This window comes from Herpailurus yagouaroundi, unplaced genomic scaffold, assembly GCF_014898765.1.
Source record: "Herpailurus yagouaroundi ecotype Mexico unplaced genomic scaffold, PumYag 159, whole genome shotgun sequence".
NCBI lineage: Eukaryota > Metazoa > Chordata > Mammalia > Carnivora > Felidae > Herpailurus > Herpailurus yagouaroundi.
Window position 1 is genome coordinate 37647515 of NW_024412400.1, and position 24283 is coordinate 37671797.

A 24283-nucleotide genomic window follows, 5' to 3' on the forward strand; every position below is an offset into this window, starting at 1 on the left:
AGTGGATGAAAGACCTCAATGTAAGACAGGAAGCCATCAAAATCCTCGAGGAGAAAGCAGGCAAAAACCTCTTTGATCTTGGCCGCAGCAACTTCTTACTCAACACATCTCCAGAGGCAAGGGAAACAAAAGCAAAAATGAACTACTGGGACCTCATCAAAATAAAAAGCTTCTGCACGGCAAAGGAAACAATCAGCAAAACTAAAAGGCAACTGACAGAATGGGAGAAGATATTTACAAGTGACATATCAGATAAAGAGTTAGTATCCAAAATCTATAAAGAACTTATCACACTCAACACCCAAAATACAAATAATCCAGTGAAGAAAGGGGCAAAAGACACGAATAGACACTTCTCCAAAGAAAACATCCAGATGGCCAACTGACACATGAAAAAATGCTCAACATCACTCATCATCAGGGAAGTACAAATCAAAACCACAATGAGATACCACCTCACACCTGTCAGAATGGCTAACATTAACAACTCAGGCAACAACAGATATAGGTGACGATGCAGAGAAAGAGCATCTCTTTTGCATTGTTGGTGGGAATGCAAGCTGGTGCAGCCACTCTGGAAAACAGTATGGAGGTTTCTCAAAAAACTAAAAATAGAACTACCCTACGACCCAGCAGTTGCACTATTAGGCATTTATCCAAGGGATACAGGTGTGCTGTTTCGAAGGGACACATGCACCCCCATGTTTACAGCAGCACTATCAACAGTAGCCTAAGTATGGAAAGAGCCCAAATGTCTGTCGGTGGATGAATGGATAAAGAAAATGTGGTGTGTGTGTGTGTGTACACACACACACACACACAAACACACACACACACACACACACACACACACACACACACACACAATGGAGTATTACTCGGCAATCAAAAAGAATGAAATCTTGCCACTTACAACTACGTGGATGGAACTGAAGGGTATTATGCTAAGTGAAATTAGTCAGAGAAAGACAAAAATCATATGACTTCATTCATATGAGGACTTTAAGAGACAAAACAGATGAACATAAGGGAAGGGAAACAAAAATAATATAAAAACAGGGAGGGGGGCAAAACAAAAGACTCATAAATATGGAGAACAAACTGAGGGTTGCTGGAGGGGTTGTGGGAGGGGGGATGGGCTAAATGGGTAAGGGGCATTAAGGAATGTACTGAAATCATTGCTTCACTATATACTAATTTGGATGTAAATTTTAAAAAATAAAAAATAAACTTAAAAAAAAGGAATCAGAGGCTTAACCCAGGTGCCCCATAGACGTATTTTTTAAATGTAAATTATACATTATGTCAAAATAATTTCAACATGGCTTTATTTTTTATTATTTATGATTAAATTTGGGGCAATTTTTATACTTCAGAGACTTCCGACAGTTAAGAAAATTAAAGAAAAATTAGTTGTCAAAAATATGAAAATATTTTAATAGTGTTCTCTGATGCATAAAAGTTTTTGATATTGATGAAGTCCAATTTATCTATTTTTTTGTTGTATTAACTGTGCTTTTGGTGCCATTTAAGAAGTCGATGCTAGATTCATGGTCATGAAAATCTTCCTCTATGTTTTCTTTAAAACTACAAAGTTTTATCCTTTAAATTGAGTCTTTGATCCATTTTGTGAGTTAATTTTTATATATAGTATGTGGTAAGGGTCCACATTCATACTTTTGCAAATGAAAATCCAGTTTTCTCAACCTGTTGAAGACACGTTTTTCCACATTGCCTGGTTGGTGTCGTTGTCAAAAATCAGTTGACCATTGTATTTGATTCCTTAGGCTGCCGTAACAGCTTAAGACAAAAGCAACTTATTGTCTCAGTTTGGAAGCTAGACGTCCAGAATCATAATGCTGCCAGGGCCACACTCCCTCTAAAATCTACAATGGAGTCCTTCCTTGCCTTGTGCTGGCGGTCTGTAGCAATCTCTGGCATTTCTTGGCTCATTGCTGCATCACTCCAACCCTTCTCCTTCGCATGAAATTCTCCATGTGTCTGTCTTCACGTGGCTGTCTTTGTATGAGGACATTAGTCACACTGAACTAGAAATCCACCCTACTGCATTATGGTCTCATCCTAATTTAACTAATTACATTCGCAGTGACCCTATTTCCCGAGGTCAAATTTTGATGAGCTGTTGTTGCTTCTGTTGGGTTGTTTCCCCCAAATCTCCCTCACTCCTAAGTGTGAGATTACTGAGTCCAACTCCTCATATGTGGCCAAACCTGCAACAGTTGATGTTATAGTCAATATTGCATATTGATTATAATACCACTTCCAATGCCTTCTCAGCTAGGGTGCCTGTACCAGATGGTGCTTCAGGGAGCGTCTGGAGCATTGGTTTGTACTTGATAACTATTTGGAGACATTAATTTTATATGAAAATATTAATTTAATTTATATTAAAGTAATTATTAATTTAAATATTAATTTAATTAAATTTAATATTATATATTAAAAAATATGAGAGCAATGTATGAGTGAAACACTTCTGCCATAATCTCACCCAGACTGTTATTTTGTTAGTTTAATATATAAAAATGCGCCTTGCTTTAATAACTTGTAAGACTAAGTATTGAGAGGTGCTATTTACAGGAGAGACAGAGTAATAATGGAGTTGGAAGTGGTTATAAGGAAATGTCATGAGTCCTGAATTGTACAGTTTTCAATTATACTATTTATTATGTGTAATTTTGTATCTTAATGTTTAATTTTCGTCTTTAACAGATTAATTCATCAAAATTTCCTTAGGGTGTGACTAATTCCTTCAGTCAGTGAGATGCGTAAAACTTATTCCTTTGAAAATAAATGTGATAACTCTAGAAATCTGGTTTACCCCCTCCTCAGGGATTGCTGATTTTTCTTTCTTGAGGGTTGGAGTTGTCAGTGTGTGACTTTTCCAAACTATTATTGCAAAGTGTGTATTCCTTGTTGTGTGTAGTCACTGAAGTTTCCGTGACTTCTGTTCTCTCTGTGTCAGTGAGCTGACAAAGATTTTCTTAAATGTCTGGCTCCAGAAAAAAAAACATTAAATCTCCCAACAGACACTGGTTAAGAAAGCCACTGCAGCTGAGAGGGCTGGAACCTAGGTAAGCAGCTGTGCCAGTCCCGTGGGGCACCACCAAAGCATAAACATCCAAATTTTTGTAGGACAGTGTCCCTACTGCTTGTCCTAGTAGCAGCCACTCACTCCAGTAATGGGAGCCGCTTTTCCCATACCCACAGAAGCACTGAGGAGTAAAAGACAGTGGCCAGTTTGCACGCACCCTCTTACCTGACAGTAGTGGCTGCTACTTTCATCCAGCACTCCCCTAGTTGTTGTAAGGCCTAATTACGTTCTAGAGTTTTGAAGCAGTTTACTATAACCTCTCTTTCCAGCTCAATGGTTGCTTTGACCCATCCTCACAGGTTCCTACTCCATTATTCTTCATGAGGTTCTTTTTACCCCTTACCTTTCAAGTTAACCATCTATCTTTCCAATACCTAACCTGGGATCATTCCAGCTTTCTTCTGTGTCTGCTTTCTTTCTTTTTTAAAATTTTTTAAGTTCTTTTTTAGTTTATTTATTTTGAGAGAGAGAGAGAGAGATAGCACAAGTGGGGGAGGGGGAAAGAGAGAATCCCAAGCAGGCTCTGCACTGCCAGCTCAGAGTCAGATGCAGGGCTCGAACCCAGAAAACCGTGAGATCATGACCTGAGCTGAAATCCAGAGTCAGAGGTTTAACCAACTAAGCAACCCAGGTGACCCTCCTGTGTCTGCTTTAAATGCCAGAACCTTGTGAACTGGTACCGATCCGTATGTATGGAATACAACCTAACAAAGCCTTCAATGTTTCCTCATAACCTCTCATTACCTCAACCAAATGTGATACAAGTACAATTCAGATTTCTCATCATTCATGAAAAGTATATTCACTGTGGTAACCACTGTCTTCCTTATTTCCAGATTTACAGGCTCATTTCTATTTGACTTGACCATTCTGCAATACGGAGTCCGGACCATCACTTCATCCTACCTAAAACTGTCACTTTCCTGGAGTGCCAGGGTGGCTCAGTGGCTTAAGCGTCCAACTTTGGCTCAGGTCATGATCTCATGGTTCAAATCTGAACCCCACTTTGGGCTCTCTGCTGTCAGCACAGAACCCGCTTAGGATCCTGTCTCCCCCTCTCTCTGCCCCTCCCCTGCTGTAGCACTCGCTCTCTCTCAAAAATAAACAAACATTTAAATTAAAAAAAATAACTGTCACTTTCCTAAGCTTGCATGATATCACTGTACTGTTTTTCCTCCTACCTCTCTAAGTATATGTTCTCTGGTTTCCTCTGCAAATATTTCTTCCTTTGACTGCCAGTTAAATGCTGGTATCTGCTGAGGGTTATATGCTTGGTCCCCTTCTCTTTTTAACTAACTGTTGTCTGTAAAGAAATCTGACCCACACTCATGAATGCTGTCAGCACAGGACTACTCACCCATCTACAACTCTAGGGCCAGCTTCTCACATAATTTCCATCCCCTCACAAATAGCTACCTTCTGCTTATCTCCTAGAATTGCTCCATGCCACCTCAAATGCAACACATCCACCCCAAACCTGCTGCCCCTCTTTCTCTAGTGTGCCACACTTGGGTTAATGGTATCCTTTAGCTGCTTCAGCCAAAAACTAGGGGGAAGTGGGGAGATCATCCTAAGTCCACAGGGATCCTGTTATATCCCTGGAGTTTATATTTTAATGGAGGGGAGAAACAAATCAGTAATTAAAACTATCATTTCATATAAGGATGATGCCATGAAAGAATGCATGGTAAAAGAATAGAGTAACTGGGGGTGGGGAGTGTTTTTAGGTATGAGAGCAGAGACTTGAATAAGCAATTGTCTTCAAAGACACTTCCCCATCTTACTCTCATTCCTCTCAAATCCACTGTCTACCCTGATTCAAGAATATTCTTTCCAGGGGCACCTGGGTGGCTCAGTCGGTGAAGCATCTGACTCAGTTTCAGCTCAGGTCATGACCTCATGGTTTATGGGTTTGAGCCTCACATCGGTCTCTGTGCTGACAGTAAGGAGCTTGCTTGGGATGCTCTCTCTCTCTCTCTCTCTCTCTTTGTTTGCCCCTCCCCTGCTCGTGCTCTGTCTCTCTCAAAAATAAATAAATAAACCTGAAAAAAATTTTAAAGAATATTCTTTCTAAAATGTAAATTTGGTCATATTACCCTTCTGCTTAACAGCTTTTGATAATTTCCCACTACTTATAAGAGATAAACTCTTTACCAAAACAAATGGCCTTTCCTGGTCTGGGACCTTGCCTTCCTCTCCAGGTACAACTCAATCACTCAAACATTTGAAGGCCTACTATGTGAATGTACTGTTCTAAGTGTGAAGGACCTAGCGAGAATAGGGCAGACAAAAATCCCAACACTGGGGGCGCCCGGGTGGCTCTGTCAGTTGAGCGTCCGACTTCGGCTCAGGTCATGATCTCACAGCTCGTAAGTTCGAGCCCCGCGTCAGGCTCTGTGCTGACAGCTCGGAGCCTGGAGCCTGCTTTGGATTCTGTGTCTCCCTCTCTCTCTCCCCTCCCCTGCTTGTGCTCTGTCTCTCTCTAAGATAAATAAACATTAAAAAAAAAGTTTTTTTTAAATCCCAACACTCATGGAACTTCTTACACCTATGGGAGATATGTAATAAATAAATATTCAAATAAGTAAATAAGAATTTTGGATAATGATAAGTGATATCAAGAAAATAAAATGGTAAATTGATGGGCAAATAAAATGGTCAGGGAAGGTCTCCTGGGAGAATGATCTCCGTGGTGAGGTCGGAATGATGAGAAATAGGTGAGATCTCAGGTAAGAGTGTTCCAGATAGAGGGAGCAACAAGTGCAAAGCTGCTCCTAATAAAAGTAGGAACCAGTGGGAATGTTCAAGAAACAGAGAGCAGGCTAGTGTGACTGGAGCACAGACTAGGAAGAGGATAGTCAGAGAGAAGATCAGAGTCAGGAAGAAGTCAGAACCCTTGGGTATGGTGCCTTCCCTATTTCACCCTCTGAATTCCAAAGTACCTTTGATTCTTCAGACACTCCATACTCTTGTGCCTCCTGTTTATGCCCTTGATTTGCTCTTTTTACTTAGAAAGCATCTACTCATGGCGTGCCTGGGTGGCTCAGTCAGTTAAGCATCTGACTTCGGCTCAGGTTATAATCTCGTGTTTCATGAGCTCGAGCCCTGAGTCAGGCTTTACATTGACAGACTGGAGACTGCTTTTGATTCTGTCTCCCTCTCTCTCTGCCCCTCCTCCACTCCCATTTCCCTCCCTCTCTCTTTCTCTCTCTCTCTCTCTCTCTCTCCCTCTCTCTCTCTCTCTGTCAAAATAAATAAGCAAACAAGCAAACAAACATGAATATATTTTCTACCAGGGAAACCAAATACTCAATTACTCACTTACTTACTACAGGACGAAGTCCTATGAAGGAGAAATACAGAATACCATGAGTATCCTTAACAGGAGACCTTGCCTAGTGTAAAGGTCAGGAAAGGCTTCTTTGAGAAATGACAACAGAACTGAGCTCTGAAGGATGAGGAGGAACAAACGAGGAGACTGAACATTGCTGACAAAATGTGTTACACATTCGAAGGTTCTCAGGATGAAGCATGGTGTGTTAAATGTTAGCACAGCTGAAGAACAAAGGCATAAGACACAAGAAGAACGAGACATCATTAATTCATAGCATGGTAGAAGACAATCTAGAATACTGATCTTAAGAAGTAACACATATTCCAATATTCACTTAGCAGTGATGTGGGTTTGTTTTACCTATGTCAACAATAAAAAAACAAATGGAGGAAAAAACACGACAAGCAATATGTAAATGAGTTGCCTTAAACCTCTCTAACACCGTGTACCATTCCGTGGTTCCTAATGTATTTCTGTCATAAGTAATTGGAAAGAACCATTAACACAAGTATCAAGTACTACAATAAAAGATATATTGGTGCTGTGGGAACACAGTCATTTACATATTTGTATTATGAGACTGTCAATTTCTTGAGGGCTGGTCTTCTTATTCATTTTCATATTCAGCTCTGTAGCCAGCACACTGCCTTACTCCCTATAAGTCCTCAAACAGTTACTGAGTGAATCTCAGTTTGCCTGCGTGACTCATAGTTTATGTTACTAATTGGCACACACCCTGATCTGAGGTTAGCTAGCAGAAGCCTCCCTGAGAGACATAGGGATTGAAGGAACAAAACAGATCCGATTTTGTAGAACAAACGAATTTAAAACAACCAAAATAGGGGAGATGTACTATAGCTATTGTCAGATACAGGCTAAACACACCACTGACTAAATACATTGAAAAATACTTTAATCTGAAGAATATGAAGAAAAGTCAAGGCCTGTAAAAAGTTAATAAACACCAAGCATCTCAAGGAGGGGAAAGGAGGAAAAAAAAAAAAAAGAAAGTTCAATGTTTTAGGCTTACTGACGACAGCAACAGGAAAACAATGTTTCTATGGCCGTGATGATAGAAATGGACAGTGACCGTAGGGGAAAGAAACAGTGAGTTGGGAGGAGGTGCTGGCCAGGTCTGGAATGCACAATAGATTGTGCCAGGGTCCTGTCAATCTCTCTCTAGAAAATGAGCTCAGAGCTGTGCCCACTCACTCCTGTGCTGTATCTCAGCTCTTTGTTGGGGAGCTTGTAGATCTGCCAGCATTATGTGCTACAGGGCACATGGTGCCCAGGGAGCACTATTTTAAGACTCTATTATTTTAAGGTAAAAGAAGCACAAAGCTGTGTGTGTGTGTGTGTGTGCATGTGTGTGTGTGTGTGTGTGTGTGTGTGTGTGTGTTGAATATCTAGTATTTCCTACAAGCAAAGTTTCCAAAACTCATGATGAAAGAATATGAACATCTCAAAAAAGGACAGCCAAGAAGAAAACTCAAAATTAATTGTCTGAGGAAGAAAGCCTATCCTGCCAAAATGACAACACCACCAATAAGGGAAGTGAATGGTCTTGGATGGTCTTGGAATGTGACCCTTCTATTTCTCCTAAAAGTGAGGTATGGTCCTACTGCCACACAAAAACTTTGCATCCTAGTATTTTGACCTTCCTGTCATGAATGACCTGGAATCTAGGTTCTGATGAAAACAATCAATGTGGCCAATGATCTAATCTCCAAATCCAACAAAACATGACACTTCCAATCAGTTGTTTCCCTAGGAACACTCTCCTGCCTCAACTTCCATACCACCCACTTCCCAGATACGTGTTTGTCCTGTCATGCTAGCTTTTTGCTTTCTGACTCCCAATTAGTTGGGGGGCAGGGTGGATACTCTCTAAATCCTCAGTCTTCTTTTCTTTTATCCATATAATCTCTACCAGAGAACACACCTACTCTTCTGAACTTTATCTATGTCAACAGTTCTCAACTGCGAGTGATTCTACTGCCCAGGGGACACTGGGCAATGTCTGGTGATGTTTTTGGCTGCCAAAACCAGGGGGGGAGGGTGCTATTGGTACCTGGAAAGCAGAGGCCAGGGATGCTGCTAAACACCCTACAATGCCCAGGATAGCCCCAACAACAAAGAATCACCTGGCCCAAAATGTCAACGGTGCCACTGTTTAGAAACCCTGACCTACACAGATGACTTTAAATCCTTTACTCTTTTATCTGACACGTGTATTACCTATTTAAGACTTGCTGTGCCCAATGCACTGGGTGGGGAGCTGGGGGAAGGCACAGAGGGACTGTAGATGCAGGCATCCATCTGAGAAGCATTATACCCTCAAAGAAAGAGCACCTATCTGGAGGAAATGAGCCATGCCTCAGTATAAACCAGACAAATGTTCTAACCACCTTTAGGGGATCTCCATATCCCCATGTCCCAAACCAAACACTTTATCATATTCCCTTCTACCCACCATCATCACCACCTAACTGGTTCCTCCTTTTATGTTGTCTATAATTTCAATCATTATCTTCCCAAACATCACTGGTAAATTTAAACTTCTTCCTCTTGCCCAGTACTGGATTAGAGGCCAAGTCCTTGTGAATTCACCCTGATTATGTTTCTTATACTTATTCTTACCCCTATATCTACCATTTTTCTTCCCCACTGCCCCATGCTCAAGATGCCCTTTGGTGTCTAGGGCTTTATAACAAAGAAACATTTTATAGAGTTTTGCTGTTATCATTTTTATTTTTTTTTATAATTTTCTTTATTTGAGAGACAGAGAGAGAGAGTGGGAGAGGGGGCAAAGGGAGGGAGAGAGAGAGAGAGAGACACAACCCCAAACAGGTCCCACGCTCAGCACGGAGTGAGACATGGGGCTCGATCCCACAACCCTGGGATCATAACCTGAGCTGAAATCAAGAGTCGGACACTCAACCGACTGAGCCACCCAGGTGTCCGTTGTTAATGTTTTTAAAGAAACTCATGTTGAAGGTAATATAGAGGTAGTGGGAAGGGCATATGTTTTGGGGTCAAAAAAGATAATTTGGAATCTTGGCTCTATTTATTAACTGAGTGGCCTTGAACCACTTACTTATTTCGCTAAGCCTCAGTTTCTTTCTCTGTAAAAAGACATATTACATAATACCTAATTAATAAGTATGTTTGTTAGGATAATAGAACCTGAAATATCGTAGGTATTCACTATATGGTAGCCATTATGATATTATAATTATGGTTTTTTTTTTTTCAACATTTATTTATTTTTGGGACAGAGAGAGACAGAGCATGAACGGGGGAGGGGCAGAGAGAGAGGGAGACACAGAATCAGAAACAGGCTCCAGGCTCTGAGCCATCAGCCCAGAGCACGACACGGGGCTCGAACTCACGGACCACGAGATCGTGACCTGGCTGAAGTCGGACGCTTAACCGACTGCGCCACCCAGGCGCCCCTATAATTATGTTTATACATACCTCATATGTTGTAGGTACTTAAATATCAAATTTGGAACAGACTGAAAATATAAACCATAATTATAGAATTGTGTTTATGAAATTTGTTAGAATCTCCTGAATCTTTTTAGATATAAGCTAATTTTTAAGATTTCAATCCATGCTTATTTGAAAAACTCACCTCAAAAGAAAGGAAGGAGAATTGTAATGACAGTAATAATATTTTTATTGTTATTATTTAATAGAAGTCAAGCCCAAACAACATGCAGGGAATGTACTTTAAAACGCCAGAAAGCAGGCCCACTTTCATCCCTCTTAACCAAGCAAAACTCTTAATTCATAAATTTAAAACTCCTCAAAAAGGTCTTACAGCAGCACACTCACTATGGTATGAACCCAGCCACAGAATGTTTATCAAACAACGTACTTACTTGTTCCATGTAATAAAAGTTGCTCTCTGTGTTGAAATGCCAAGACCAACAATTTGATTCATCTCTATTCCTGCAGCTAAAAATAAAGATAGGTAAAACACATGGGGGTAAAAGCCAGTGAAGTTTTCTTTATAATATTATAGTATGGGAAATAGATCATTCAATATAATCTTTAAGAAAAACATCTGGGTTTAGCATTTAGTAACATAACTGGAGCTAATAAAGAAAGCATTACTAAGATGATTTTGTAGTAATTTTTTACTTAAAGGGAAAAAGGTCATATTTGAATAATAGCAAAATGGGCTTTTGCTTTAAATGTTAGGAAAAAAATAAACAATACTCAAGGTTACTTGGATTGTATTTTCTTCTTGTAATACTAAAAGAGTGGATCTTAATTCAAGCAATGATCAACCTATGAAAATTAATACAGGGAAACCTCTCTAAAATGCAGTCACAACCATACCACTGGGTCAATTACAGGAAGACCTATCAGTTACAGACCCCACGAAAAGAATCCTCAGCAGAAAAGAATTGACAATCACAGGTCCTGATAGGAAAAGACGTACACTGCATCTTCCATAACAAATCTACTACCCAAGCCAATGAGAAACCATCATCACCCTAAACTCTTGCTTGTCTCCCAATGGACCACAGTTCAAAACAAACCTTCCCAACTTCTTTCTCCTTTTTAACAAAAGAACATTCCTCTTTTTTGTTTGTTGGAATAGCCTATGGTTTTTGCCATAGCTTGCTTGTCCCAAATTGCAATTCTGCTATTCCTGAATAAACCCCTATGTGCCAGTAAAACAACTTATTTTCAAGATCAACACACCATAATAGAAGCTGGTTGATGACGTAAAGGAAAATCCCCAGGGAAAGTATTATAATTAGTGAAGCTCAGATCTTATTTTCCATACAAACAGATGCTAAATGCAAATAAAACATGGGTTTTTTTGGTTCATATTTCTTAAAATACAGCTACTTGAGTATTTTTCACGATATTGTTTTAAAAGAGCAATTTATGCCACTAGGAAAAATAGGGACAACTTCAATTTGAGTACTGAGGAAGACATATCACCTCACACACAGTACTTCTCTCAAAAATATTTAACCTGGGGGCGCCTGGGTGGCACAGTCGGTTAAGCGTCCGACTTCAGCCAGGTCACGATCTCGCGGTCCGTGAGTTCGAGCCCTGCGTCAGGCTCTGGGCTGATGGCTCAGAGCCTGGAGCCTGTTTCTGATTCTGTGTCTCCCTCTCTCTCTGCCCCTCCCCCATTCATGCTCTGTCTCTCTCTGTCCCAAAAATAAATAAACGTTGAAAAAAAAAAATTAAAAAAAAAAAATATTTAACCTGAAGCTAATCATGAGAAATAAATCAGGACAAGCCATAATGTAGGACTGTCTAATAAACTGGTCCGTACTTTTGAAAATTGTCAGCGTCATAAAGAACACGCTCTAGATTAAAAGAGACTAGATAGACTGACTGCTACGTGCAATGCCTCATCTTTGGCCGGATTCTGGATTGGCAAAAAGCTATTAATGACTGAGATAAGAGAGGACTATTGAAGATGAAGCATTAGAAAATATTACTGTATTAATGTTAAATTTCCTCTAAGATAAGTGCACTGTAGTTATATAAAAGAATTCCCCTTTCTTTTTTTAAAAATATGTTTTAACGTTTGTTTATTTTTTTGAGAAAGAGGCAGAGAGACAGAACACAAACAGTGGAGGGGCAGAGAGAGAGGGAGACACAGAATCCAAAGCAGGCTCCAGGCTCTGAGCTGTCTGCACAGAGCCTGACGCGGGGCTGGAACTCATGAGCTATGAGATCATGACCTGAGCTGAAGTCAGACACTCAACCGACTGAGCCACCCAGGCATCCCGAGAATTCCCCTTTCTTTGGAGATAATGTTCAAGTATTTAGGGAGAACAGGTTATTATGTCACAGCCAATGTTCAAATGGGTCAAATAAAAGAGTTTGCAAAGGATGATAAACACTACTAAACATGTTTGAATCTGGGAAAAAGGTATACAGGTATTCCATGTACTACTGGAACTTTTTAAAATAAGTTTGACATATTTCAAACCAAAAAAGGTAAGAAGGAGAAGCAATTCAATCACAAAAGTGAAGTAAGAGATCTTTTGGAATTCACATTTATAAGTCATCTTTTGCCATGTTTTTAAAGAAAGTTGCATTGAAAATGTTCTTAAAGAGCTAAGATTTCAGACTGTCGCTATGGCCAGGACAGCACTTTGCATCAAGAGGCCACACAGAAAAACAAAAACAGGGGCAGCTGGGTGGCTCAGATGGTTAAGTGTCTGACTTCAGCTCAGGTCATGATCTCACAGTTTGTGAGTTCAAGCCCGGCATTGGGCTCTGTGCTGACAGCTCAGAGCCTGGAGCCTGCTTCGGATTCTGTGTCTCCCTCTCTCTCTCTGCCCCTCTCCGGCTCATGCTCTGTCTTTCTCTGTCTCAAAAATAAGTAAACATTTAAAAAAAATTAAAAAACAAAAAAAACCCTTGTCTAACAATAAAGGTATCTCAAGTGTAAATTTCTAACAGCAGGAACTGTGTGTTATAACTTTGTTAATAAATAACCTCTGGTATTTTGTACACAACACGAAATTAAATGAGCACTAACTACAACTAGGAATGAAGAAGGAAGGTGAACCTTTATACTGCAGTTGAAAAAAGATTTAAGCCAGAGGAGAGAGTTGCCATTACCTTTCCTTGACAAAGTGGTTAACGGTAAACCACAAATGTCGGCTGAAAAATACTGGGAAATTGTGACCCCAGTAAAATACTATTTGTATAATTATAGCTTAGGCAACCCACAAAATTCTAAAGACTGAGGAAAACTCTTACTAACACAAAATATACTTTATTATTTTTATTTTTCTAAATCTAATTACCTTTAACAGACTCTTTTATTACAGCAAGAAACTGAAGCCAGAGAACATCAGGATCAATTTCAACCCAGCCAGTTTGAGGATAAAGACTTTGTACCTATTTAGAAAAAGGAAATAAAAACAACATTAGAGCACGTCAATAATATCTGGGTCTTAAAATTACTGGTTAAAATGATTAACAACATGATTTTATTATCTAATTCATTTTTATGGTTAAAATGCAAAATAGGAAATAAAAAGTTTTCTTTTGTTCATGACTTATAGAAAATTTTAGTTTCTTACTTTTTAGTCTTAAATTTTAGTCCTTACTTTCCAAATTTATCTTTATTTTTCAAGTTTTCCAGAATGGAGATGTACCATTTTTGTAACAAGAGAAATATCTTTTTAAATATAAAAATCAACAAATCAAGTACCAGGTTCTGCTTCAGCCTATGATGAAGGAAGCACACTCCACCCCGTCTCTCCCACTGAATGCATGGAGCAGCTATTTGTGGACTCCACAACTGAACTGGTGGTAAGTTTCCCGTTTTATTTCCTGATCTTCCCTGGCTTGGACTCAAGGCAATCCACAAAACCAGAAGTGAGTACCAGGGCGCAGTGGAAACTCCAAGAGAAGCTCTCATATTTTGGCTAACAGAGAATGGGAGAAGTCCTCCATATTTCTTTTTTCCCCCACTTTGCCCACATACGTTTGTACCTAGGCTATCTTGTAGTAGTGGTTGCACCAGTAATCACAAGCACCTAAAATACCGAAGGAGGTAAAACCTCCTCTCCAATCAGAGGAGCTGTGGCCCAAGACCCTCATGGCTTTTTTTCTCTCTCTGTGCTTCCTGATGCGTAGCCCCAGCTGTGGGCATAGGAAGTGCCAGCAGAGTAGGGTAATGAAAGCTCTAGCGTTCTGGCAAGAGTAGCCACAAGGGGAGGCTCAGGGAACCAAAAAGTACCAGGAAAATCTCAGAGAGGGAGGGGCTTGGGAAAGCTGCTCCAGAAAGTTGTGAATGAATCCCGAGGCTCACCTCAAACCTGCACATGTGTGAATATAATCTTAAACAGCATAGCAAAGATGTTAAGAATAGAACTAAGGGAGAGACCACTACCCAGGTGCCAGACTGACTACTGGGTGGCAAATACACAGGACAGATACAAATAGTACCACCAAGATTTTGGAAATAACCAACAGTGAAACCAAAGTCCACAGAAGGGTAGCCTGAACCCAACTGCATTCATTGCCTGGTGAAAGAAAAATATCAACATTCATCATAAGATTTACACAAGACCCAGACTCTTATAACACAATATTCAAAATTCCATGATACAATCTGAAAATTATAAGGTATGTGAATAACCAGAAAAATCTACCCTCACATGGGAAAAGGTAATAGATACTAACGCCAAGATGACAAATATCAGATCAAGACTTCAAAGCAGCGATTATAAAAATGTTCCAAGTGAGAAGGGCAAAGTATTTTGAAACAAATGCCAAGATAAAAAGTCTCAGCCAAGAAATGTTAAGACAAAAAAAATATTAGAACTGAAAAATACAATAATTAGGAGAATAGGGGAAAAGGAAAGATGCTGGTCAAAGGGTACAAACTTTCAGATATAAGATGAGTAAGTTCTAGAGCCCTAACATACAGCATGGTAACTATGGTTAATAATAATGTACTGTACACTTGAAATTGCTAAGACAACTGTTGTGAAGTGTTCTCAACATACACACACACATGCACAAATAGTGATTATGTGAGTTACTGGGTATGTTATTTAGCTTAATTGTGGTAATCATTTCACAATGTATATGTATACCAAAACATCATGTTGTACACCTTACATATATATACAACTTCTACTTGTCAATCATACCTCAATAAAGCTGGTAAAATCAATTTTAAAAAAGAAAAATATAATAATTAAAATAGGGGCGCCTGGGTGGCTCACTCAGTTGAGCATCCAATTCTTGATTTCAGCTCAGGTCATGATCCCAGGGTCTTGGGATTGAGCACCGCATTGGGCTCGGCATTGAGCATGAAGCCTACTTAAGATTCTCTCTCTCTTTCTGTCCCTCTGCCCCTCAGCTACTCATGCTCTCTCTAAAAAACAAAAAACAAACAAACAAAAATCCTGGATGGCCTCAATAGTAAAATAAAGATAATAGAAGAATGTCAGTAAACCAAGATAGATCCATAGAAATTATCTGATGTAAATATAAGAAAGGAAAAGTATTGGGGAAAAAATCAAATAAAGCCTCAGGGATCTATGAGACAAGAGCAAAAGGTCTAGTATTTATGTCATCAGACTCCCCAGAGAAGAAAAGAAAGAGTTCAGTGAGAAGAAAAAAAAAAAATTACTCCAGGGAAGTAACAGTGCTAAAAATTTCCTAAGTTCAGTGAAAGATTTAAAATATATATATTCAAGGGGTGCCTGGGTGGCTCAGTTGGTTGAGCGTCCAACTCTTCATTTCAACTCAGGTCATGATCCCTGGGTTGTGGGATCAATCCCTGTGGGATCAGGGTCCGTGCTGAGCATGGAGCCTGCTTAAGATTTTGTCTCTCTCTCTCTCTCTCTCTCTCTCTCCCTCTCTCTTTCTCTCTCTCTCCCCCCCCCCCCCCCGGCCTGCATGGCCTCTCTCTCTACAATTAAAAGACAAAAGGTTAATGCAGAAGGACAATGAGAAGAGAGCAAACAGGCTCAGACCTAGGTTTTATCAAATGTTGTTAATGATAACAGTGAGTGTGTGGGTGGCACATGGCTAAAGAGAGCAGAAAGATGATACTTCACTCCCTACTCAGATTGCACCACATCTTTATTCAACCCCGGCAGAGATTCCATGGTAAATTAGAGGTACCTCCAAAGGTTGGGATGCCAAATGAGGCTGAACACACAAGATCGGTTCAAAGTCTTTATAAGGATCCCCAATCCCCTCCTCCAGACCCATCACTGCCCCTACCTAACCAAGCAGATGGTAAAAGGTTTACTCTCCAGAGGGACTGATCCAGAAGAGTTCTTTCCCTGCAAATACCAGATATAGCTGAGTGGGGTAAGACTACTGAGTGGTACTGAAAATATGAACAAATAACCAACCAAAGATCGAACATGTAAGAAAAGGACAAAATAAAGAAAAAAGAAGGAATGCTGAGGAGACAGTGACTATGTGGGGAGCATGAGGGTGACAAGGTCTGATATGAAAAAAGAATCTACTGAGTTCTGAGACATATTTAACAAAATCTACTCCCTTTCTATCTAATATTTGTTTTTTTCTAGGCAAGGCTTTCATGACCATAGACAAATGGCTCAGCTGCAACAAACACTTCTTCATCCAAAAAAACTCAAAGTGGACATCACTGCCTCAAGTCTACAAACCTTCAGACTTGATGGTGGTACTCCACAGTCACTCCCCCCACTCCACCAGCCCAGACAGCTCACTATCCCCAAACATGTCACAACAGAGAAATCTCTTGTACTGAAGGAAGACCACACCGATTAGACAAAACTATAACCAAAGCTAACAAGATCTGTTTTGTGGATTACAAACAAAACAAAAAGACAGCAACCAGAAGTTTTCAAGACAGAAGGGTACACAGTAGTAGAGGCCATACTGTTTTCTTTGAAGTGGCCTTTCTATCCTGTTCTTCCCACCAAGATGTTATTGTTTTCCATGGTTTCTCACAATAGCATGATGTTCCAATGGGGAACATGATAAACTTTCTCCATTTTTAAAATTAGAAACATCAAATATTGACATGTGGATTTAGTTTGTAACACCAATATTCAAGAATCTATAGAAAGATTTGCTTTTAAAATACAAATTAGGGGCGCTTGGGTGGCTCAGTCAGTTGAGTGTCCAACTCTTGATTTCAGCTCAGGTCATGATCCCAGGGTCGTGAGATAGAGCGCTGAATCAGGCTCTGTGCTCAGTGGGGAGCCGGCTTAAGATTCTCTCTTTCTCTCTCCCCACTGCCTCCCCCTATGCCTGCCTCTCCCCAGCTTGTACTTTCTCTCTAAAATAAATAAATACATAAATAAAGATAAATAAAAAGTACAAATTATTTTAAAAGCCTAAAAACGTATCTCTGCTGCTAAAAAATGAATGCCACAAGAAATAAAACTGGTCTTCTGGAGGCCTGGTATTAGCCTCCTAACATAAGGGTTCATGTTTGGGATTTCAATTTTATGTAAAAAACTAACACAGCCTATTTTGTTCTTGTCTCTAAAGGGTGATCTCTTCACTTTTTCTTTCTCTCTTTCTCTTTGAAGCTATTTATGCAGCAGCATCAATCGAATCCTATACTAAGAGGTTTTGGGTTTCTACTATTCAGTCTTACCATCATATTAGCAGAGGTGATTTTCATCTGAGAAAATATACAAAAGTTCTGTGTCCAAACCAAAGTTTCATGAAGCAAACTGAATTCTTAATACTTTAATTAAATGCAATACAGTGATTTATTCTGTACCCATGAGGTAATAAACCAGGGGCTAAATAGCAATGTAGGCCAATTCTCAAAGAACTCCAGCTATCTGAAGTAAGTGACCGACCAATTGCTGATTGTTCCTTTCTAATTTGTTATGGGCCAACAATTTTTTTTAATGTTTACTATTTATTTTGAGAGAGAGAGGGAGAGCATGCATGGGGGAGGGACAGAGAGAGAGGGAAAGGGAGAATCCCAAGCTGACAGCCTGGAGCCTGACCCTGGCCAATCCCATAAACTACAAGATCATGACCTGACCCAAAAATCAAGAGTCTGACACTCAAGTGACTGAGCCATCCAGGTGACCCATGGACCAACAATTTTTTTTAAAATTTTTTTTATTTCTGAGAGACAGAGCACGAGAGGGGGAGGGGCAAAGAGAGAGGGAGACACACAATCCCAATCAGGCTCTAGGCTCATCGCTGTAAGCACAGAGTGTGAGATGGGGCTTGAACACACGAAGGGTAAGATCATGACCTGAGCCAAAGTGGGATGCCTAACTGACTGAGCCACCCAGGTGCCCCTGGACCAACAATAAGACACAATTAAAAAAATTTCTAGGGGCACCTGCGTGGCTCAGTCAGTTGAGCCTCCAACTTCACCTCAAGTCATGATCTCACAGTCTGAGTTCAAGCCCTGCATCGGACTCTGTGCTGGCAGCTCAGAGCCTGGAGCCTGCTTCAGATTCTGTGTCTCCCTCTCTCTCTGCCCCTCCCCTGTTTGCAATGTCTCTCTCAAAAATAAATAAACATTAAAAAAACCCAAAAAGACACAATTAAAACAATTTTCTAGGGGCTCCTGGGTGGCTCAATCGGTTAAGTGTCTGACTTCAGCTCAGGTCATGATCTCATGTTTGTGAGTCTGAGCTTGGCATTGGGCTCTGCTGTCAGCGCAGAGCCCGCTTTGGATCCTCCATCCCCCTTTCTCTTTGCCCCCCCCCACCCCGCTTGCATTCTTTCTCTTAAAAATAAATAAAAAAATTAAAATAAAACAATTTTCTCGGAAAAAATTACATACAAAAGAAAATCCCAAGTGTTTCAGTATTAAGGTCAACAGACATAAAATTACTCTACCAAACTGGTACACAAGTTTCTAAATCTTAGTTTCTTTATCTCTACCCCAAATGCCCAGGAACTACACTTTGAGAAGCAGTGCTATAAACTCCTACTACAGTTGGAGAAGCATTGCTAAAAACTCCTCAATCTAAGTGCTTCATCCGTTAGGGCAGGGACTTTTTGTATGTTCATTAATTCACATGTCTTTCCAGACACATCACAGTAGAGAGTGTGAGCAAAACATTCTTTGCTCCTGCTATTCAGAGCAATCTTGATTCAACTTTGGGATTCCTACCTCATTTCTCAAAAGTTAATCATTTGCCCCTAATAAAATAGCAACCGAAACTTTGTATTTTCTGACAATCTGTGTCTCCCTTTGGTTCCAAATACTTCAATTCCTTAAACAAACACATACAAACAACAACAAACAACAACAAAAACCCCACGACTGCCTAAAACAAAAGTACTGTGTGTCTAGAATTATGAGGGAGACTGTGTGAAAAGTATCATTGTGTTGTGATAAAGACTCATAAAAAGATAAGACGCATGCAGTCACTGAAGGACAGTGTTCTTTCAGGTTGGAGGAGGGTTGGTGTGTGTAGGTTTCTGCACAGGTAGCCAGAGAAGGGCCCAGCAAGTGGCTGGGCTCCCAGCTCTCTGTCCTGGTCCTGAAACCAGAATGAAATTCCCCCGTTTTCTCAAAGCAGTAACTTGGCTAGACCTACTCCTGGCAAGTGCTATGGTTGAAAAACACTGTTAAGGGGTTGGGAAGAAGAGAGGGAACTGAGCAAAAACAAGAGTCCAAGGGCTGATGGGAATGGTTAGGTAACTAATGGCTCCTAACACGGCAACCAAAAAATATGTTGATATTGGAAAGAAGGGTAAAAACACCATATCCAATCAACATTATTTTTGGTGCACTTGTAGAAATTAACACTTCATTAAAATAAGAACAGAAGAACACCAATCTGTTGGTCGCTTTACTAATAACAACAAGGAGTTGGGAGGTTTCTCAAATCAGAAAAAGCTATTTTTATCAATGTTCAAAGATGGAAAAGATAGGGCCCCTGGATGGCTCAGTTGGTTAAGCGACCGACTTCGGCTCAGGTCATGATCTCACTGCTCCTGAGTTCGAGCCCCGCATGGGACTCGGTGCTCACGGCTCAGAGCCTGGCGCCTGCTCTGAATTCTGTGTCTTCCTCTCTCTCTGTCCCTCCCTAGTGTGTGCAATCTCTCTCTCTCTCAAATATTAAAACAAACAAAACAAAACAAAAATCCAAAGATGGAAAAGATAAAAGTAATGACAGCAGCCTTCAAAACTTATCCAATACCTCCCATATCAAGAAAATCAGTCCCTCAGGTGAGCAACCAGCACTCTGAGAGCAGTTAATGAAGACAAATGAAGAATGGACAATAAATTCTGTTAAGATCTGAAAAATGTAAATGTAAATAAAGACGGGACTGGAGGTCTCCTAAGGAACTGGGAAAAACCTAGCAAGTCACAAAGCACCTTTTGGTTGGATACGCTCGGAGTGCCCTGCCCGGCCCTGCCCTACGAGTCTCCGCAGTCCCACGCAGGAAAGGCTGGAAAGGCGAATCCGCAGGTGATAGAAGCAAGCGAACGACCTGGTCACAAACCCGGCCCCTCCAGCTCTCAGCCAGAACAGGAAGGGCGCACAAGTGTTAGCCCTGTCCGGGGAGGAAATTCGGGTATCTGCCCGCTCCCGGTCCGCGGCTCAGGGCCGAGGGCCCGCCGGTGCTGCAGGTGGTTGCATGCAGCTTGATGAGGCGGCCCCACCCGCTCGCCTCCCGCTACTCGATCCCGCATGCTCTGCGCGACCGTGACCCGTGGCCCCGACGCCCGCTCCCCCGTCACCTTCTGCGCGCTGGAGCCGCGGATCAGCGCCGCGTGGTCATAGACGTGGCAGCGGATCACCGAGCTGCCCACGTCCAGCCCCAGCACGAAGCCTGCGCGAGGCAGGCCTGGCGCACTCTGCTCCGGGCGCCTCTGCTCTGAAACCGCACGCACCCCGACCATCCCGACCCCGCAAACCTCTCCGCAACAACCGCCTACCGAGCGGGCGCGTTTATAAAGGCCCGCACCTCAGGGGCCGAGCGCGCCCAGCCGGGCCACCGCCCCCGGCCCGCCCCTCCGCGAGATCCGGGAAGCGGCCCGCCCCTGCCGCAGCCCCGCCCCTGCCGCGGCCCCGCCCCGACGCCGTGACATCACTGCCGCGCAGAGATCCTTTCGGCGCGGGTGCTGGGCGCTGGAGGCCCTGAGGGTTGCGCGGAGGTGAGCTAGTTTTGGGAGGTGGTCGTCGCGTTTCTTTTCACCAAAGTTACAATTTATGACAGTTTTTAAAAATAAAGTGACCTGAAAAGAAGTTAAAAATTCATTCTGAAGTATATATTGATAAGCAGAGCCTAGCTCCTCCCGCAGACCACTCTCCCAAGAAAACCTGGTAAAATTTGTGCATGTAATACACATCGATAAATACTTGTAAATGAAATAACACACAAGGAGTAAGACCTTCTCCAGCCCTCTGGTAAGGAAGAAGGGACAAAGCGTAGGGTGGCCACTTTTACCCCCCCGCTCCCCCCCCCCCCCCAGCAGTCTTTCAGACAGGACAGAAAGTCGCAGAAAGGCCTAGGGAAAATTTGAGATTCCTGTAGCTTCCTTTCACCAGCCTTCGCAGAAGGTGGTCCAGCTCCAAAGGTGCAGTCCTAATCTGTAGGGAGCAGGAAGGTGTTAATGCCTGCTTCAGCAGCCTCTCCACTACCACCAGCACTCCAAAAAAACCAGTGCCTGAAAATATTCATTATCTTCTTTTTGTAAAATTATGAAAGTAATATGGATACATGCTTTTTTGAAAATGTTTAACGGTACAATTAAAAAGTAAAGGATCTTCATTTTGAACCAAATTGTCCTTTTGACCAAACTGTCACATTAACCAACTTGCTTTCAGCCAATTTTACCAAACTGGGCTCTTTGGCCGTATTACTTGAAGCTTACAACATACACCCATGAGAGTATATTCTTTTGTCTCTGTACCTTGTTTCTTTCCAATAGTACTCATTTATTCCAAATGGCCTCAGGATTTCTTTCACCAGTGATGAAATTAAGAATTTTAGGGGCGCCTGGGTGGCGCAGTCGGTTAAGCGTCCGACTTCAGCCAGGTCACGATCTCGCGGTCCGTGAGTTCGAGCCCCGCGTCAGGCTCTGGGCTGATGGCTCGGAGCCTGGAGCCTGTTTCCGATTCTGTGTCTCCCTCTCTCTCTGCTCCTCCCCCGTTCATGCTCTGTCTCTCTCTGTCCCAAAAATAAATAAACGTTGAAAAAAAAAATTAAAAAAAAAAAAAGAATTTTGATGAGTCATGTATGTGTTAATCCTTAGTATTGTAACTTGAAATGAATAACTAATGGGTTGTGTACTGATCAGAGTTTCCCAGAGAAACAGACCCAGAAGATTAGAAAGAGAGGAAGAGAAGAAGATTGAGATTTTAAGAAATTGCCTCACATGTTTTTATGTGTGCAAAGTTCCAGAAATCTGTAGGGCAGGCTGAAAGGCTAGAAATTTAGGTAAGAGTTGATGTTACAATCTTGAGTCCGAATTCTACAGACTACAGAATCATATATTCTGGTTCCTCTTCAGATTGCATAACTCTTTCGCCTTTTATAAATTCAAATCAGTTATCCTATTATCAAAGGATGAGAGAATGTGAAAACGAGGACTTCAGCAACCACGTAGTCTAGTGTTTCTTAATCTGTTTCCACTCTTGAACAACTTTGAGACCCTGATGGATGCTATCTTCTGAGAATATGCTTATAATACACAAAATTTGGCATGTAATTTCAGGTGTTGGGTATGGGATAAACTAAACATGAAGTTCTCAGGTTAAAAATCCAGAGATGATTTCCCTAACCTGGACAGACAATTGCCTAGGAGAGGGCTGAGTAGCAAAGGGACACTGTGTTTCTTCCATGTTCATTATTCTCTGCTGGCATCTCTTACCCTGCTCTGCTCTCGGGGCAAGGAGCCTGTGGGCTATAGGGCACAAGGTTCACAAACTCTGAAGGTCCCTTTGATAGTGGGCCAGTCCACTGTTCTTGAATCAGAGGCCACTGCTACTCTGAGCTCCACCACCTGGCGGCCCTGGTCTTTATCTGACTCCTCACATTCTGGGCTTGGCCTCAGAAGTGGCCCTGCTCTCCCTGGCTCTTTCGCACCACTGTCACTCCTTACACTTTCTCCTCTTACACCAGAGACCAGGATTACCACTCATTGTATCGTCTCGTACACTCCCAAGAACTTGGATTCACTTCCTCAAGACTAGATCAGAAAGTACACAAGGACCACCACACCCTAGAGGGAAATGAATGGTGCTTCAAGGCTGAACCCAGAAACCTCAATGCCTTCCTGCCTCCAAGGAAACTAGTCACAGTCACCTGCTAGGCTGACCAACTGCCCCAGTGTGCCCTGGACTGGGGAATTTCTTAAAACAGGATTTGAAATGCTAAAACCGGGACAGTCCTCCTCACTACTCAGAGGCTCTTGGGGTCCACCGGTGATTTTCTTTGGGACACTGGCTACCTCATGTGTAGATGTCAGCCACTGCTTTCTAGACATCTTGAGGACAGAGATGGGGGCTTAGTCTTCTTTTTTCCTCCAAGACACACAAAGTAACTGCTCGATGACTGAATGAATAAACAAATAAATTAGTATGTTCAAGTCCCTGTCCGACTCATCCGTGTGACAAGACAGAGAAGTGATCCCTTCATAGTCCTGCATGAATCTGGGCATGTTATCATATGGCCGCCAATGCAGACTTTCTAATGTGTAAGGAAGGTGTGGAGTTGTGCCGGCTGCCCTAAGTCCTGTATTTGGAACTGAGCCCTGGATACCCACATAAATATCAAGTCAGCTCCTTTTTCTTAACCTTTATTTTATGCACCCAGTCTGATTTGGAGTGGACTCCTGCCTCAGTTTCCCAATCTGTATTCACTCCTGTGTCTGGAGTCCTAGCCTGAACACCACTTCGAGACAGAGGTAAATGTACCATGAAGTGCATGAAGCTGACGCTTCATGCCCCCTACTTGAAGGGGCCCCTGCCAAGGTCCTGAGAAGAAACCTAGCCAACTTTTCAGAGTTCCATGCTGTATTTAGCATTTGCAAAAGTGAATTATTTTGGTATTTTTTTCTCTTCAAGCAGGCCCCCAAATTTTACAAGCTTCAGATCCCACAAAACCATAATCTTCCAACGCTTGTGAGTCCTCAGAAATTCCCTGTTTCTCAGTGTCTGCACTCACTCTTCCGGACCCCAGGTGGTGGTGCAGAATACTGCCACGCACCCACTCCGACTCACTGTTCTGAACTCCTTGCATACTGACAGCGGAAATCGAGTCTGTTCTCTGTACACAAATCTGAGACATCATGGTGGTAAGCACTGGCTTCCCTTCTTGGGGCCAAATTAATCCACCCCTGCCCACACCTCACCAGTGTTCCGCCAAGGTGCTTT

At 41.7% G+C, this 24283-nt stretch overlaps 1 protein-coding gene across 6 annotated transcripts in view; it reads right to left on the bottom strand.

The window, feature by feature from the left end:
• GK5 (glycerol kinase 5) overlaps nucleotides 1-20936 on the bottom strand; it is a 79919-nt gene extending 58983 nt beyond the window's left edge. Inside the window, exons 1-3 of one of the 6 annotated variants that reach the window (XM_040480376.1) lie at nucleotides 20871-20936; nucleotides 13250-13343; nucleotides 10337-10412 (exon numbers count right to left, since the gene is read on the bottom strand). In XM_040480376.1, the coding sequence (XP_040336310.1) occupies nucleotides 10337-10398 (62 nt within the window). In that variant the 5' untranslated portion in view covers nucleotides 10399-10412; nucleotides 13250-13343; nucleotides 20871-20936. Of the gene's footprint in view, nucleotides 1-10336; nucleotides 10413-13249; nucleotides 13344-20643 lie in introns of all 6 variants that reach the window. The other 5 variants (XM_040480375.1, XM_040480374.1, XM_040480373.1 and 2 more) reach the window with 5 other exon arrangements.
• Nucleotides 20937-24283: the final 3347 nt, after the last annotated feature.